The sequence below is a fragment of the Orcinus orca genome, chromosome 10 (assembly GCF_937001465.1).
Source record: "Orcinus orca chromosome 10, mOrcOrc1.1, whole genome shotgun sequence".
Lineage (NCBI taxonomy): Eukaryota > Metazoa > Chordata > Mammalia > Artiodactyla > Delphinidae > Orcinus > Orcinus orca.
In genome coordinates, this window is record NC_064568.1 from 74,981,588 (window position 1) to 74,999,813 (window position 18,226).

General features: G+C 55.6%; 2 protein-coding genes across 2 annotated transcripts; one reads left to right on the forward strand and one right to left on the reverse strand.

The window, feature by feature from the left end:
* The first annotated feature begins 474 nt into the window (after window positions 1-474).
* On the forward strand, window positions 475-8,938 carry TMEM151B (transmembrane protein 151B). The gene is made up of 3 exons (XM_004267525.3): window positions 475-1,167; window positions 3,289-3,729; window positions 4,953-8,938. The coding sequence occupies exons 1-3, from the start codon at window positions 1,045-1,047 to the stop codon at window positions 6,084-6,086; spliced, it is 1,698 nt and encodes a 565-aa protein (XP_004267573.1). The 5' UTR covers window positions 475-1,044; the 3' UTR covers window positions 6,087-8,938.
* TCTE1 (t-complex-associated-testis-expressed 1) lies at window positions 8,919-17,558 on the reverse strand. Its single transcript, XM_004267792.3, has 4 exons — window positions 16,964-17,558; window positions 15,398-15,969; window positions 11,405-11,854; window positions 8,919-9,821 (listed from the first exon to the last, which is right to left on the reverse strand). Exons 1-4 carry the CDS (start codon window positions 17,238-17,240, stop codon window positions 9,645-9,647), a joined length of 1,476 nt encoding a protein of 491 aa, XP_004267840.1. The 5' UTR covers window positions 17,241-17,558; the 3' UTR covers window positions 8,919-9,644.
* Between the last annotated feature and the right edge of the window lie 668 nt (window positions 17,559-18,226).

Sequence of the window (18,226 nt, forward strand, 5' to 3'; positions counted from 1 at the left end):
GGCCTGTGACTTTGCCTCCTACACCCACAGAAGAAAGTCAGAGCCTTAGAGATTGTCCAGTCAACTTTCTCACTGCCCAGATGAGGAAACTAAGGCTCAGAGAGGGGAAGGCACTCGCCCAAGGTCACACAGCTAATGAGAGAGCCAGGATTAAGAATCTGTACTCAGGTTTCCTGATCTCCAGCCTAGGGCTATGTACACACTTCATTGCTTCTCTGGGGCTGTTGTCCTAGGGTAGGAAGATGATTCAGTGAAGGCTGGTTTCAAAGTCCCCTCTTCTGCCCTCTGTTAGTCCCTTCTCACATTTAGCTCTAATCCTTTCCTTTTCACCCTATCCCATCCTTGTTCAGATGGGTCTGGCCTCTGAAGTCTGGCTCCTGCCTTAACCCTTTACCATCCAACTGGGAATAAGGCTGTTCCCTAGGGTTCCAAGACTCAATTTCCTTTCCCCACTCTCAGCCCCGGGAACTTGCGGGAACCAAAGATGGGGAGGGATGTTGGTTGAACCGCTGGCGCCCCCTCCACAAACAGACCGAGAGGAGTTTCGGCTTAGATCTTCCTGGGATGGGGATGGTGCGTGTGCGTGTGGTGAGCAGGGCTGGGAGTGGGGAAGGGGTGCGCGGAGCCCCTGTTGCTTTTCCCCTTTGGTGTGGCCATTAGGTAGGCTTGGGGAAGGCGGAGTTTGGGGGGCCGGGGGCGGGGCTCTTGCGCTGGGAGGAAGGGGGGGCGCGCTGGCTCCAGCTCGGCTCAGACAAAAGGCGGCGGCGGGAGCGGGCGGGAGGCGGAGCGGCGCCGCGAGGGCCTCAAGGTGACACCCACCCCCGGCCCCGGCCCCCCCCGGCCCGGCCCCCCAGCCCGCCTCCCCATCCCCATCCCCGAGCCCCTTACCCGTGGTGCCCTTTCCCGGCCCCCTCCCCCCGGCGGGGGGTGGGGAGCAGCGAGGGCCCCGCCCCCTCCCGCCCCTTCCCCAGAGCCGGCGCAGGATGCCCCCGGCCCCCGGCAGCCCCCCGGGAGGCCCTGAGCTCGACGCGCCCCCTCTACGCCATGTCCCCCCCTGGCTCGGCCGCGGGCGAGAGCGGCGGCGGCGGCGGCGGCGGCGGCGGTGGCCCCGGGGTCCCGGAGGAGCCCACGGCGGCGGCGGCGGACGAGGGCCCCGCCCGAGAGGAGGTGAGAGCCGGCGGCGCCCCTTCCCCCGGCGCGGCCGCAGCCTGACCCCCATCCCCCGCCGCGCGCGGCCCCCGCCGGTTCCGCCGCAGCGCGGCCGGCGCCCCGCACCCCGAGCCGGCCGCCGCAGCCGCAGTCCCGCCTCGCTGCCCCCACCCGGCGGCCGGAGCTGTCCGCGGTGGCAGGGAAGGGGCCGCGCCGGGGGCGGGGCTCGGGGGGTCCCGGGCAGGGGGAGGGGCCTAGGGGCGGAGCCTCGCGGATCCCGGGCTGGTGGGGGTGGGGATGGTGTCCGGGATCCCATTTCGCGGAGGGGATGCTATCTCGAAGGCCAGGCAGGGTGACTTGTAGGGGCTGCGGAGGCAGGAGAGTACCTGCCAGTTCACGGGGGAAATGGTAGTGTTAACGTGAGTTGGGGCCCTAAAAAGGTCAAATGTGTGCAGAGGCGATCTCCCCCCTGGAGTCACTGGGAGTGTGTGCGTGGGGGATGTGCGCCTCTCTCTCCCCATATCCATGCAGGCCCCCCTCCAGGGGGCCCTGAGCCCAGGAGTCCTTCCCAGTTTTGGTAACCAGCACATCCCTTGTTGGGGGTCCTACTCTTCAGTCCTCTGAATCTGGAGACAAAAGAAATGGAGGAGAGTACCAGGGGCTCCTCCATCTCCCATGCACACTCGTGCACACATTGCACACGGCACTGGGGCAGAAGCACACAGGCAGGACCCGCAGGCAGAGCCCCTTCCACACGCCTTCTCACTGGGACAAGTGCACACTCAGGCACACCAAGGGGCACATATGCTCCCCTCGCAGGACAAGGCTCTCTGAAAGGCACACGTCCCCTAATCTTGTTTGCATGTGCTGAGTACTGTTTCCCAGCGCACCTACCTATCTGTACTTCCAGATCTTTCCTCGGATTTCACACCGGGTCCAGGGCCTGCTGTCTGTTACTGTGCCCTTCCTCTCCACCTTTCTCTCCCTTCCCTTGGCTAGCCTCCAGGTCCGGCCTGGGGAATTGAAAGAAAAAGTCAGGATCTCAGCAGGAGGGTGTGTGGAGGGTTCCTAAAGCTAGACAGTGCGGGGAGGAGAGGGAAAGCCCAGGCTGCCGCCAGAAATCCGACTCAGTACTCATCACTGAGCGGCTGTGGGTGCCAGCACCCAGGATGCACAGGGAATGAGGCCCTGCCCTCAGGAGCACCCAGTCTAGTGGAGGAGCCACACACGTAAATAACTCACCGGGACAACTGGGGGCCAGAGCGTGATCAGTGCTTTAATAGACCCCCGCACCAAAAATCGTTTTCTCTTGACAAATGGCTGGGCTGCAAACATCTCCCTCCCTGCCCCGCCCACCCCTGTCCCACATCCCCTCTCCCCAGCCACATGCCTCTGCCCTTCTGGATATATCCTCCTGGACCACTTGCTGCTCAGGGACACAAACCCCCCTGCCTTTTATCTTAGAACAGGGGTAGATGTTAGGGAGACTCACAGGGGACCTGGGGTCCAGAGTATGGGGAAGGAGACAGGGCTTGGGGTTTCCTGGGAGGTATGAGGCTAATTGTCTGTGAGGGACCGGGAGGTGGATGGGTCAGAGGAATTGGCTCCTCCTAGGTTCTGGAAGAAGGGAGAGCCCCACCTGTGAAGTGGGAAGGTGATGTCAGTGGGCCCCTCTCCCCTTTCCTGGAATACCTGGAAGGGGTCCAGGCTGGGGACCTGCCTTCTCTGATGCCTATCTGTCCTCCCTGTCTTCCCTATGCACACCTTCTCCTGTTTCATTGCCATCTCTGTGTCTGTCTTTGGACTCTGTTTCTCTGGGTGCCATCCTATCCATCTGTGTCTTCTCTGCCACCTGGGCCTTCTCCCTCCATCTCTGGCTCTGATCCCTCTGCCTCTGCACTTCTCTGTACTGGTATTCCGTCCCTCTTTCCTGTCCTCATGGCTCACTCTGGGTTACTTCTGTGTTAATCTCTGGTCCTGGCCTCCCATCTTGGTCTGACTCTCTCTGCACATTCCTGTCTGTCTCTGCCTGTCATCGCCGGTGTCGGCCTCTGGCCCGCCATCCATCTCTGTGCTGGGCCTTGCCACTCCGTCTCACTCCGCACTCATCTTGGCCCCTTTGCCTGCCCTTCTGAGCAGCAGCGTCCCATCCAGCCCTCTTTCACCAAGTCCCTCTGCCGTGAGTCCCACTGGAAGTGCCTGCTCCTCTCGCTGCTCATGTACGGCTGCCTGGGGGCCGTGGCCTGGTGCCACGTCACCACGGTGACCCGCCTCACCTTCAGCAGCGCCTACCAGGGCAACAGCCTCATGTACCACGACAGCCCCTGCTCCAACGGCTATGTCTACATCCCCCTGGCTTTCCTGCTCATGCTGTACGCTGTCTACCTGGTGGAGTGCTGGCATTGCCAAGCCCGCCATGAGCTGCAGCACCGCGTGGATGTGAGCAGCGTGCGGGAGCGTGTGGGCCGCATGCAGCAGGCCACGCCATGTATCTGGTGGAAGGCCATCAGCTACCACTATGTCCGCCGCACCCGCCAGGTCACCCGATACCGCAATGGAGATGCCTACACCACCACCCAGGTGAGGAACTGGAGGGGAGCAGAGGCCAGTCCAGGTGGGAGGGGGTGCTGGGACCCTGCTCGACTGTCCTGAGGGGGAGGAGCACAGGCAGCAGTGAGTTCTTGTGGGCACTGCAACAGGAGGACAATAACACCCACCGTAATTATAACGGCAAACACTTACTAGCAGCCAGGGTCTGCTCTAACTACTTTACAAATGTCAAATCATTTATTTAACCCTCATGATAACCCTATGAGGTAGGTAACTATTACCCCCATTTTACAGATGAGGAAACTGAGGCTTGGAGAGGTTCAGTAACTTACCTAAGGTCAAACAGCTAGTGTGTGGTGGAGCTGGGATTTGAACCCTGGCAGTCTGGCTCCAGGGTCTGTATGGTTTAGTGCTTAATGGTTGGAGGTGTTTCACATGCACAGCCTCACAGGCTGATTAGTGAGGCGCCTGCTACCAAGTCCTCTTTCACAGTTAAAGAGACCTGAGCTCAGTGACTTGCCCAAGTTCTGCAGCTTCTAAGTGGTAGTGCTAGACGCAAACTCAGGGCTGTGGATCCCAAGTGTGAGGCTCCCAGAGGTGGGGGTCAGCTGGCAAAAAGGTGGAGGTAGGCCTGGGAGGCATGGAGGGGGTGTCAAGCAGCACTCCGTATACCTGCTGGGATTAGGCATATTAGAGCCCTGGTGGAAGAGGAGATTTTCCCAGATAAGGGGGACCTCTCCACTGTCTCAGGATTGGGCTGGGTAAACAAAGCTTGGGCCCTGTGAGGATCAGGAGGGAGGCCGGGTACTAGCTAAAGGTGGCAGCAGGGAGACCAGAGACAAAGGGGGTCCACAGGGACCTCCTCTGGGGGGCCCATTTGGAAACACTTGTAAAAGGGAAGACGGGTAGGCTGTTTGGGGTGATGAGGGGGCAGCGTGGGACAAAAGATGCAGTGGCAAAAGGATCAGGCAAGCCGGAGGGACAATGCAGGGCCTGGGACTGACCCCTAGACGGAGCAGGGCTTAGTTAAAGTGAGAAGGCACATAAGTAGGGATGAGTTCCTAGCCCCGCCCTCATCTCTAACTCACTGAGGAAGCTGAGGGCCTCAATGTCTCTATAAACCCGGTAAGATCTTACCTGGCCCCAACCGGGAGCTAAACCAGGACAGGCTGAGGATTTGATCAAGAGCAGTGATGGGGCGGAGGAGGGTAAGCGGAGAGAAGCGACTCCTGCCGCCTTCCCCGGCGCCACAGGTCTACCATGAGCGCGTCAACACGCACGTGGCCGAGGCCGAGTTCGACTACGAGCGCTGTGGCGTCCGCGACGTGTCCAAGGCGCTGGTGGGGCTGGAGGGCGCGCCTGCCACGCGCCTGCGCTTCACCAAGTGCTTCAGTTTCGCCAGCGTGGAGGCCGAGAACGCGTACCTGTGCCAGCGCGCGCGCTTCTTCGCCGAGAACGAGGGCTTGGACGACTACATGGAGGCGCGCGAGGGCATGCACCTCAAGAACGTGGACTTCCGCGAATTCATGGTGGCCTTCCCCGACCCGGCCAGGCCACCCTGGTACGCCTGCTCGTCGGCCTTCTGGGCTGCGGCGCTGCTCACGCTGTCATGGCCGCTGCGCGTGCTGGCCGAGTACCGCACGGCCTATGCGCACTACCACGTGGAGAAGCTTTTCGGCCTGGAGGGCCCGAGCTCGGCCAGCGGCAGCGCGGGCGGCGGCCTCAGCCCCAGCGACGAGCTGTTGCCCCCGCTCACGCACCGCCTGCCGCGGGTCAACACGGTGGACAGCACGGAGCTCGAGTGGCACATCCGCTCCAACCAGCAGCTGGTGCCCAGCTACTCGGAGGCGGTGCTCATGGACCTGGCGGGGCTGGGCGCGCGCTGTGCTGGGGGCGCGGCGGGCGGCTACGCGCCCACGTGCCGCTACGGTGGGGTGGGTGGCCCAGGCGCAGCGGGCCTGGCCCCGTACAGGCGCAGCTGCGAGCACTGCCAGCGCGCCGTCAGCAGCTCGTCCATCTTCTCGCGCAGCGCTCTTAGCATCTGCGCCAGCCCTCGGGCCGGACCGGGGCCTGGCGGCGGGGCAGGCTGCGGGGGCAGCCGCTTCTCCCTAGGCCGCCTCTATGGCTCCCGGCGCAGCTGCCTGTGGCGCAGCCGGAGCGGGAGCGTCAACGAGGCGAGCTGCCCCACCGAGCAGACGCGGCTGTCCAGCCAGGCCAGCATGGGGGACGACGAGGACGACGAAGACGAGGAGGAGGGCGGGCCGCCGCCGCCCTACCACGACGCCCTCTACTTCCCCGTGCTCATCGTGCACCGGCAGGAGGGATGTCTGGGCCACGGCCACCGGCCGTTGCACCGCCACGGCTCCTGCGTAGAGACCTCACTGTGACCCCGGGGCCCTGGACCGGCCCAACGGCCGCCTCACTGCCCCTCGCCGGATGGTGCTCCCTGCGTGTAGCAGGGGGAGTCAAGAATGTGGCCGAGGCTGTGCTGGGCACGGTGCGGGTGGGGTGGGGGGAGGCGAGGGGGCAAGGGACAGACCCCGAAGGGGCCGATTCGAGCACCCCCCCACACCCGCCTTTCCTGAACATAGACAGCTGTGGGGAGGGGGGGGAATCCCGCCCCGGCAGAGTTGTCTCTTCCAGCCCCGCCCCTGAGTTCCTAGGGGGACACCTCCACTTCCCACACGCATACTCGCACACTCGGAATTTCCAGTCCCGCCTTTCAACGGATCTAATGACTGTTACGTGGAGACTGCCGTGGCACCCGCGTTGGGCCTCGCCTCAAGGGAGAGGCCCTCGCTTTGCAGCTGGGGAGGTTTACAGGCCAGGGGAAGGGCAATTGGGGCTTTCCTTCCTCCGCAGCCTGGCCCCGCTGGGGCCTCTCTCTACCGAGGGGGCAGTGGTTTGGAGAAGAGCAGGGCTGGCTTCCATCCAAGCTAATGAATTCAGTGGGTCTGAGGCCTGGGCAGGTGTCAGCCTCGATACTCCATCTCAAAGCCATGGAAATGTTGATCTCTTCTTGGCGCTGGCCCGGGGTTTCCTCTCTGCCACTCCCTCTGCTGTTGTTTATCTCACTGGGCCCTGGGAGGCTGGGTCCTGGAGGGGACTGTACTCACCACGCAGATTTCACACCTCTCCCTCCCCTCCTGCTCCCTGGCTCTGAAGAGCTGTTGCCAGGGGTGAGGGGCAAGGCAAACTGCGGAGGGCAGTGCACCTCAGTCCTTTAAACTGTAGCCTCGTCCCCTGGGTTCTGGGAGGGCACTCCCTTCAGAGAGGGTGGGAGACCACCCAGGCAGCATTCCTTCCAGCTGACCAAGGTGAATGAATGACTAAGTGGGGAGAGCAGGAGATAGGCCTGGGTGACAAGGGGGAACTCAGGAAGCTAGTGGGAGTCACAGAGGAGAGGGTCGTGAAAAGACCCCCCAAAGGTCGGGGTGTCTGTGGGGGACGGCCCTTGCCTCCCCCGAACTTGTGGGGAAGAGTGGAGAGTGGTCGTGTGCAAGCAGAGCCTCTGCAGGGCTGAGGACCTTGTCAGGAACCCCAGCTGGAGAAAGACTCATTTCCAGTGGCAGGGTCAGAGGCAGGAATTCTCTAAATCTTGCCCGACCCCTCTGTCCTCCCCTAGCCCATGAGCTGAAGCCCTGCTGTGTGTCCCAGGGTCTTCAAAGGGGCAAACTGCCACGGCCGCAGGGCGCTGGCCCTGTGCGCTGTTCCCCCACTACTCCTACCCTGATGTGCTTCCGTGTGCATGTCTGTGTGCAAACCCCCTGCCCTCCCAAATCCCCTGGCTAATGTTTTCCCAGCTGACAGTGCCCAGGGAAGGGGCTCACATTTCCAGCTGGAGAGGAAAACCCTCAGGCCTCCAACATGGCTCACCCCTGATGCTCCTCATGTCACCTGAGCCATCAGAGCTGCCCCTTTCCCTCCTCCAGCCTCTCCCCTCTTCCTCCAGCCTAGCCAGGCCTGTACCCCCCAAGGGTATGGCCTCCACCTATGCAACATCTCCTCTGGCTCCCCTAAGCTCCTTTCCTGGGGGACTGGGCACCACAGATTGTGGGGACACCACGGCCTGTGGCCCATCAGGGTTGAGCCTAACTTTCAGGTGGAGATGGCTGAGTGGGAAGAGAGAGGAGGCCGGAGAAGAGGAGGCTTGGGGAGGAGGGGAACAGCTGCCCACTAGGTTTCCCTGGGCAGCAGTGCCACCTACCCGCCAGCACTGTGCTCTCCAGGGGCCTGGGGGTTGGAGTACCAGTTTCCTCTGAACGGACATCTTCAAGGTACAGGTGGTGAGCTGTGGCCTCAGGACCCAGTTCTTGGCCAGCTGGCACCCGGATGTCACTCCCTTGTGTGGGGCATCCTGGCCACCTCATGGCTCCAAGGAGGGAGGAACTCGGCTCCTCCTGCCTCCGGGCCATTCCTGAGACAGAACCTGAGCTGGGAGGAGGGGGAAAGGGGAGGGGCTGTTATTATTTTTGCCTGTATTGACCATTTCTGCCTAGGTCTTCTCACACAGACAGCCTCACACCTCCCACATATGCACAGACTTAGAGAGAAACCAATTCTGTGGTCTGTTTTCTTGGTAGCTTTATTGATTGCCAGGGAAAACAAAACCAGAAAATTAACTAATCTCTAAAATTAAACTTTACACTGAATGTTCTTGTTTCTCTAATTAGACCCTCTGCTAGCAGCTGTGGCTATGTACACACACACTCACACACCCTCACACCTACACGTTTGCACTCGGAACTGTCAGAGGGTGTCAGGCACAGACAGACTCAAGGTTGCCCAGACAGGCACACACGTGCGGTCACTGCCAAGCCCCCTTTGGTGCTCTGCTTGTTGGAAGGAGTCCCTGGAAAGCGCCCCAAGGCTGTGGGTGCAGCCCATGACACACCCTCTGGAAACACAGGGCTGGAGGTTCAGCCCGAGGAGGATGGGAGATGGGGCTCTGCCTGAATCCATCATCAGGGCCTCTTGTGGCCCTGTGGGTAGATGTGATTCCCGTGGGTGTGGCCCCAAGGCGGGCGGCCACAGAGTGACGGGGACTCATGGAGGATGCCTGGAAGGTTTCATGTGTCCTGGGGACAAGGGCTTGTGGGGTGGGCTGGGCCTGGCTGGGGAGAAGACAGGTCTCTGTCAACTGGGTGCATCACACTGTGGCCTTTCTGTCGTGGATTTCCAAGCGCAAAGATTGTATAAATCAAACTGGTGGATAATAAAGTTGCAGATGACTCACTGACTTCCCTTCCCAGTGTCGCACCTCTCTCGCCATCTCCCCGTCCGTGAGCAGCAATCTGGGGAGGCCGATGGGTCTGAGCCCCTCCTGTCACCTCTGTTTCCCCCTTCCCAGGTTGAAGGGAATGGATTAGGGATGGCGTGGCTTGTAGAACTGGATGACTTAAGCGGGAGTTAAGCAAGGGGGAGGTGGCACCGGCAGGGGTGATGGTGGAAGAGCCAGGCAAAGCTATGCTGTAGCCTGGCGGGGGGTGGGTGGGGGTGGAGAGAGAGAGTGTGTTTGAAGGTCAAGAGGTCAAGGATCTGTTTGGTAGAGAGAAAAATGGTGGGGAGGAGGGTGGTCAGGGAGATGGGTGACCCCTGTGGGAGAGTCTGGGCCGGCACAGTCCCTTAGAGTCTGCTTTGCCTTCCCCATTCTTGGGAGAAGTCAGTCATTTCAGTGAGTCCGGTAATATCCTCTCCATGCGTACCAGGGCTAAGTCCTATTTCCTACCCCTATCCCAGGCCCCTTCCTCTCCTCACATCTTTATCTGCACAACCCTTGATCACTCATCCCAAAGATATTCTTGGTCTCCCTCCCCACTCCCTCCAGACCAGTGTGACACTGTGCAGCAGGCATGGCAGGGGCATGAAATGAGGGATGGGGCTAGGGCAGTGACCCAGGTCTGCTCACTGCCCCAGCCCTGTCCCCATCTTATCCCGCCAGGTTCTCAGGGCCCTTGGCCGTGGCTGGAACTCAGGGCCCGCTGGCGGGCTGCTTCACGGTTGGCACAGAGGGCCTGGCCGATGAGATACTCGCTCTCCTGGGCGATACCTGACAGGCGCAAATCAAACTCCAGGAGGGTCTTGTTGTCTGACATGCCTTCTAGAAGCTGCTTCCCGCCATCCTGGTTCAGGAATACAAAGGAAAGCATCACTTTCCGCCACTACCCAGAATCACACACGCGGGTGTGTACGCACATACACATGTTTATACAGATGTGACTGAAACAACAGGTTCACAAAACAATTCTTAACCTATTTGTGTGGCACTGACATTTTCTATCCTATTCTATCCTGTTCCATCCTATTCCCGGAGAAAAATGGTGCTCAAAGTTCACTAAATTGATTTTTCAACCCCAGTGGTTTGAAAAACATGGCGCTATGTCAGTGATGGTGATTCCGCTCCTCTGGTTCAGCCATGAGCACGTGAGACAAATCTGGCTTGTGAGATATGAGGAGGAAGTCTGGAGGGAGTGACTTCTGGGAAGTTTCTCCTCATAAAAGAGAACAAAAGAGAGTAGTGGTCTCCCTTTTTCTGCCTCTGAGCGTGGCCCAATGGAAAATGCAGCCACCATCTTGGGCTCATGAGAGTCGCACAAGAGAGGACGTGGCTGTGTGGTTAGGTGGGCAGAGCAGAGGACGGTGCTGAGCCAAGGATCTCACCAACCCCAGAGCCCCCTTCCCCCAGGCTTCTGATTATGGGACACAATGAATATTCCTCTTGTTTAAGCCATTTCCCGATTAAGCTTTCTGTTACTTGTAGCCAAGAGCGCCCCTCTGGAGACAGTGTCTATGTGAGTAAGACTGTCCTCGGGGGAGGTTTGGTAGAGGGTGCAGGGCCCTAACTGGAGTACATGGAGGGCTGTCCTCGCTAGTTCCTACAGCTCCAGCCCCTTCTGGGTTGGGTGGGCCAGGCCTAATGTGAAAAATTCCACATTGGGAGGCAGAATGCTGCTCTTCTAAGGTTGTGATCCAACAGCGTGTTGCAAAGTCAATTCAATGGGTCACAGAGCATTTTTGTTTTTAATGAAGCCGTGTACATTATAAAGGAAATCATCAGTATACATCACAAGCAGTACAAGTAACTTTCAATTCTGTTATATTGATGTATACGTTCACTAGGTGTTCATGTTAATTGCATTTGTTACTCTGAGACTTGGTCAAGATTTGAAAGACATTGTCTGTTGGAAAGGATCCAGGCCTTCAACCTGACTGGATGCTCTCGGGCAACTCACTAACCTCTCTGAGGTTCAGTTTTCCATCTGTAAAGTGGGGTTAAGAATACACATTTTACTAGATAACTGCGAGGGTTAAAGAACAACGAATGGATACTGGGTGCCTAGCATAGGCACCCAGTATCCATACTATAGAACCCCGAGTAATAGTAACAGCTAGCAGTTACTGAGGACCTAGCCAGTGCCTGCAATGGATAACTGCTTTACAAGCATAACTCATTTAATCCTCCCAGTAACAACACTTAGAAGTAGATGCTATTATTATTCCCATTTTACAGAGGAGGAGATGGAGGCCCCAAAAGGTTAAGTAACTTAACCAAGTGCTAAATGGCAGAGCTGGGCTGATAACCGGGTAAAGGCTGTGATCCTAACAATTATCCTCTACGTACCCCACAGCAATCGGATTCCACTCCCGCCTCCCAAGGCCCCAGGGCCTCCCCTTGGCCCTGCCTGTCCCGGAAGCGGTGGCTCACCAGCCCGATGTGGTTGCAGGACAGGTTGATGCTAGTGAGCGTGGTGTTGACGGACAGCACCTGGGAGAGGAGCGTGGCAGTGGGCTCGGACAGCTCGTTGCCCCCGAGGTGCAGTGTGGTGAGGCACTTGTTGGTCTGCAGGGCGTGGGCGAGCGCCTGGCCGCCCTCATCCTCGATGCAGTTGAGGCGCAGGCTGAGGGAGACGAGGTTGCTGTTGTGCGCCAGGGCGTGAGCCAACGACTGGGCGCCGGGCGCGCGCACCTGGTTGTTGGCGAGGTTGAGCACGCGCAGGCGGCTGTGGCCCAGCAGCTTGGCGGCGGCGCGCGCGCCCCGGTCTCCGATGAGGTTGTGTGACAGGTCCAGCTCCTCTAGGGCCGCGTGGTCCAGGAGGCTGCAGATGAGGATGCGGGCCTTGTCGTCGTCCACCTTGCTTCGGGTCAGCCTGAAGATCTGTGGGCAGGCAGAGGGGCCACAGCACCCTGCAGCCAGGAATCATCTGCCTGCCTGCCTGCCTCCTGCAGGTAGAGGAGGGAGCCCCAGGGAGGAGGAGTTCTTCTCTTTCAAGAACTTGGCTGGGAAGGGGGAGAAAGGTAGAGCGGTAATGGATGAGGGGTTCGGCCACCTGGCTGGCTCTTGGGCAGGGCGGGCCTACCCAGCGTGACACGGTGGTGCAGAATTGGCAGCACCTAGTAGGGGGTAAAGACTACCACTTATTGAGAAATGACTATGTGCTGGGCATGCTGCTAGAACATTCCATAGCCATATCCCTAACCCTCAGCATCCCAGTGAGATGGAACAAGTTCTCTCCATTTTACAGTAGAAAATGGAGGCTTTGAGCAGATACATCATTTGCCCAGAGTCGCACAATGATTAAGCTGTGGAGGCAGGTTTTGAATCCAGGCCTGTTGGATGCCGCAGCCCCTCACTGCACCCTCCTCAGCCAGCTAAGCTCCACCGTGGCAAGGAGAGGAACTCTCTGAAGGAGAGTGCCAGGGTAAGAACCAGGGAGAACGTGGGAAACGTTGAGAAACAGTAAATGGATGGGATGAAGAAAAAAGATAAAAGAAAGGAGGTGGGACTAGCATTATGAATATCGGAGGTGGGACCCCTGTCCCTTTGCTTTTCACTGGCTTGGCCCGCTGCTCCCTCTGCCTTGAGACCTCTGAGTGGCTGGCCTCCCCGTCCTTCAGTCCTCTCCTCTCTCTACATCCCTCTTAGCCAGCTCTGAATCTTTTGTCCCTCTTTTTTATTGCCTCTATCTGGCAAAGCTCCACTGTGGATCAACCCCACTCTATCTCCTGTATGTCTGGGCCCAAGCAACTGACATGATGGAAAACGTCACATCACAGGACTGGCTGGTATCACTGGAACCACCAATAGGCCCTCAGTGCTGAGTGCCAACTCAACTCTGCTTCTCTGGACAATATACTCTCTCATAATCTACAACAACAACGATTTCAACCTTCTCCAGCCCCTTACCCTACAGCCTGAGGTGGGTCTCCTCAGCCATTGAGTAGGAACCCTTTCTTTTCCTAATCCCAAACATAAATCCACTGCAACCCACCACATCCACTCTCCCCTCTGCCTGGAGCCAACCGCCCTACCTCACCTCTAGACCCCATTCTTCCTGTCTTCTCAGGAACCTTCCTTGGTCAATGAACCTGTGCCTCTCTCCTGTACTCAGCTCCCTTCTTGCAATTGGGTGGAGCTTTACATTGGTTTCATTTTTTACTTTTGTTTTTTTTATTTTTCATTATTTTATTGAAGTATAGTTGATTTATAATGTTGTGTTAGTTTCTGGTATACAGCAAAGTGATTCTTTTTCATATTCTTTTCCATTATGGTTTGTTACAGGATATTGAATATAGTTTCCTGAGCTATACAGTAGGACCTTATCTATTTTATATATAATAGTGTGTATCTGTTAATCCCAAACTCCTAATTTATCCCTCCCACACCCCTTCTCCTTTGGTAACCATAAGTTTGTTTTCAATGTCTGTGAGTCTATTTCTGTCTTGTAAATATCTTGTATCATATTTTAGATTCCACATATAAGTGATATCATATGGTATGTCTTTGTTTGACTTACTTCACTTAGCATGATAATCTCTAGGTCCATCCATGTAGCTGCAAATGGCATTATTTTATTCTTTTTTATGGCTAAGTAGTATTCCATTGTTTATATATACCACATCTTCTTTATTCATTCATTTAGGTTGCTTCCATGTCTTGGCTATTGTAGATAATGCAACTGTGAACACTGGGGTGCATATATCTTTTCGAATTAGAGTTTTCTCTGGATATATGCCCAAGAGTGGGACTGCTGAATCATATGGTAACTGTATTTTTAGGTTTTAAAGGAACCTCCATACTGTTCTCCACAGTGGCTGTACCAATTTACATTCCCACCAGCAATGAATGTAGGAGTGTTCTCTTTTCTTCATACCCTCTCCAGCATTTATTATTTGTAGACTTTTAAATGATGGCCATGCTGACTGGTGTGAGGTGATACCTCACTGTAGTTTTGATTTCATTGCTCTAATAATTAGAAAAGTTGAGCATATTTTCATGTGCCTGTTGGCCATCTCTATGTCTTCTTTGGAGAAATGTCTTTTTAGGTCTTCTGCCCATTTTTTGATTGGGTTGTTTTTTTGGTTATTAAGTTGTACGAGCTGTTTGTATATTTTGGAAATTAAGCCCTTGTTGGTTGCATCATTTGCAAATATTTTCTCCCAGTCTGTAGGTTGTCTTTTCATTTTGTTTATGGTTTCCTTTGCTGTGCAAAAGCCTATACATTTGACTATTTGTTTATTTTTGTTTTTATACATTGTTTTTAAACACATGCAAATTTCTTCTTAAGAAAACCTAACCCCCTCATCTGTTACTGCTCTACTTTCTCCCCCATTCACAGCCAAGTTCTTGAAAAACCTGATCATGGTCATTCCGTTTCCTCACTTCCCACTCTCTCCATAAACCACTCCAATCTGGCCTCTGCTCCTGGCATTCCATTGACACAGCTTCCACCCAGTGACCTCCAAGTTTGCTAAATCCGGTCCTCAGCTCCATCCCACTTCCCTGCTGCTCACCCCTTTCTTGAAAAGCATCCCTCGGCTCTGGGACACAGTGCTGTGTCCTTCTTCTCTCCCACCTCTGATTTCTTGGCAGGCTCTCTCTCTTCCAACCAGAATATTTGGGACATGCTTAAACTAAAAAAATATTCGTTGTGTATCTGAAATTCAAATTTAACTGGATGTCCTATATTTCTATTTGGTAAATCTGGCAACTCTGTTCGAGTTGCAATTTTACATTTATATGATTGCTGATTACTGCCTTTTATCCCCACCAGACTGTTAGCTGGAGGGCACAAATGGTATAATTGTGCTCATGATTGAATCTTCAGCACCTAGGACAGGGCCTGGAGTGCAGATGTGTGTTGGATGACTAAATGGCTGGTGAATGGGCAGGGCAGTGCCTTGTGCATCTCTGCATCCCCAGAACCCAGCTTGGTGCAGAGTGCATAAGAGGACACTTGGTCAGGGACTTCCCTGGTGGCGCAGTGGTTAAGAATCCGCCTGCCAATGCAGGGGACACGGGTTTGAGCCCTGGTCCGGGAAGATCCCACATGCCGAGGAGCAACTAAGCCCGTGCGCCACAACTACTGAGCCTGCGCTCTAGGGCCCATGTGTCGCAACTACTAAGCCCGAGTGCTGCAACTACTGAAGCCTGCGTGCCTAGAGCCTGTGCTCCGCAACAAAAGAAGCCACCGCAATGAGAAGCCCATGCACCGCAACGAAGAGCAGCCCCTGCTCACTGCAACTAGAGAAAGCCCGCGCCCAGTGACGAAGACCCAACGCAGCCAAAAAAAAAAAAAGAAAGAAAAAGGACACTTGGTCAATGAGCGAGAAGGAAATAGGAGAAGAAGGTGGGGATACAAGAGGAAGGGAAGGGAAGAGGGAATCAAATCAGAGAGATGCTGAGAATGGCAGGTGGTACCTTGAGCGTGTGGCATGCCTTGACTGTGGCTGCCAGGGAGTGGCAGTCGCGGTAGGTGAAGAGGAAGAGGTTCCACTCGAAGTTCATGCCACAGTCCTTGACACCGTACACCAGGTCCAGCTCCTCCAGGTGGCTCAGGCCAGCCACCAGGTCGCCCAGTTGGTAGTGGCCCATGGCCGGCTCCTCCTCCATCTCTCCTTCACTGCTGGAGTCGGACTGATCCCCGCCCCGAAGTGGGGGCGGGAGCTGCACGGGCGGAAGGAACTGATCCACCCGGATCGTGTGCACGTAGTTCCTGCAGAGCGGCAGCAGGCTGAGGATCACCTCAGGGTCCGTGGTGCCGGGGATGAAGTGCTTCAGCAGGTTCTCCAGGTGCAGCTCGAAGAACATGCGCTTCCAGCTGCCGCCGTGCTCGTCCACGTGGCACACGGGCCAGCGTTGCGTGCAGCAGCGGCGCCAGTAGTTCTCATCCTCTATCAGGTTGGCGGTCACAGCCAGCGGCAGGTCGGGGGACAGTTGGTTCAGGACCTTCTTCTGATGCTCTGGGAGCAGCTGCTTCAGGATAGGGTTGTCTTTGGGAACAGAAATAGGAGTCACAGTGTTGGGGACGCTGCACATGCTACCCTGAGCTGAGCCTGTCTGGGGGCACCCAGGAAAGGGAAGACCCCCTGTCTTTAGGGAAGCCCAGTCTGAGAGAGGAGGCAGACTTTATTCTCAGGGAGGCTCAACCTGAGGAGGGAGATATCACCCCTGACTCTGGGTTGTTCCCAGTTGAAGGTAGATATCTTAGCATTTGGTCTCAGGGAGCTCCCAGTCTGAGGCAGAATCTCAGGTCCAGCCCTCAGTTATTCCTTAATCTAGTAGAGGAGACAATCCCTGACTTCAGAGGCTCCCAGTTTGATTTGATTCATTCATTTCAAAACAAAATGTTTTTTTGAGCACCTACTATGCACCACACACTGTTCTAAGTGCTGAGGATACAAGAGTGAACAAAACAGAGGAAGCTGCTCCATCTCATGAGCAGAGGCGACTCTAAACAAGTCAAACGAATGTATTGTAGGTCTGGTGGTGACAAGTGCTGTAGACAAAATGATGGCCCTGTCCTCACAGAGCTCCCCATCTGGTAAGAGAGGTTGGCAACTCATCTTTGAAAAGGATGAACATTTACAGAGACTAAAGTACAGAACAAACCAAGAACCTGTACACGCCATGGAAGACTCCGAGAGAGTGGAGGACGATCAATCAGGGAGGGCTTTCTGGAGGAGGAGGTAGGTATGGCTTGGGCTGGGCTTTGTTGGAGAGAGTGGGACAGTCGAGAAACAGGCATAGACATGGAGGGCACAGTGTGTGTGGGAGCCTGGTGGGACCTGCAAGTGGGGACGGCCAGAGAAACTGTCTTGGCCTCTGGGGAGGGGGGAAGGGAGGTGCTGAGTGGGGATGAGGATGCTGTGTGGGAGGGCAGGGGCTGCCCCAGGACCCAGCTCTGAGGCCTCACCTCCAGGCAGTCCCCGCCCACTGGGCCCCACTCCTGGCCTTGTCTCCCGACCGAGGCAGGGACAGACTCACTCTGGAAGTTCTTGACAATGTGTTGAATGCAGAGTTCTGTGAGGAGGGGCACAATGGCCACTGACCACTCAGCATCCTCAGCGATGATCCTGCGCATCCGACGTACCCCAGCCCCGGAACTCGGGCCCTTGGACTTCACTGGGGGTGGGATGACAGAGGACTTTGAGGGCTGTGGGCCTGTGCTTGAAGCTTGGCCGGCAGTGAAGGACTGGTCCTGGGTGGAGGTTGAGGACCAGCTGGGGACCGACGGTGGGGGTGTTATCTGGGTTTCCTCCATGCTGGGGACTGACAACACAGGGACAAGTGGCCTCTTGGTGATGGCCTTGTGACAGGGAGTTTCTCAGACAGGCGGGTCCTGGATGCCGGCGGGAACCTGGAGCAAGAGGAAGGGATGGAGTTGTTACTTTGGACGGTCTTGGTGGGCTTTTACCAAGAGACGTAGCAGGGGTGGTTGTTAAGGGTCAGTCTCTGGATTAGAGCAAATCCAGGTGCAAATCCCACTAGCTGGGCGGCTTTGGGCCAGTTACTGAAACTTTCTGAGTTTCAGATGCTTCCTCTGTGAAATGAGGATAACAATTACCAATAAGCTGATTGGGAGGAGTGAATAAAAATAATGCATCCAAGGAGGCATAGCATACTGTGACACACAAAACTGTAGCAAGCAACAGCCCCACATTTTAGACAGTAATAGCTGTACAGCAATTACAAGCAATTGCTGTATGCTGGACCCTTTTTTTAGTTTTTTATGCATATCGGCTCATTTGATTCTCACAAAAGCCTTTTTGAGATAGGCACTGATAGACTCATTTTTCTGATGTGAAACTGAAGCACAGAGAGGTTAACTGACTTGCCCAATGTCACAAAGCTTATAAATAACACAGGTGGATTTAAACTCAGTCTATTAAGTTCGGCCAAAAGACTGAGGTATGATAAAGAACCATTTAGTTCAAAACAGCTCCCTGCACTAAGTATTTTACAGAACAGCAACGGCCTGACCAGGAGGATGGGGTCGAGAACAGCACTGGCCAATAGAAACATACAAATAGAAATATAATGAATGCCAAAATGCAAGCCACATATACTATTTAAAAATTTCTCGTACAGACATTAAAAAAGGAAAGAGAAAACAAGTGAAATTAGTTTTATGTTTAACCCAATATGAACAAAATATTATCGCTTAAATATGTAATCAATATAAAAATTATTAATGAGATATTATATATGTATTTATATTAAGCCTTCAAAATCTGATGGCTAGTGGCT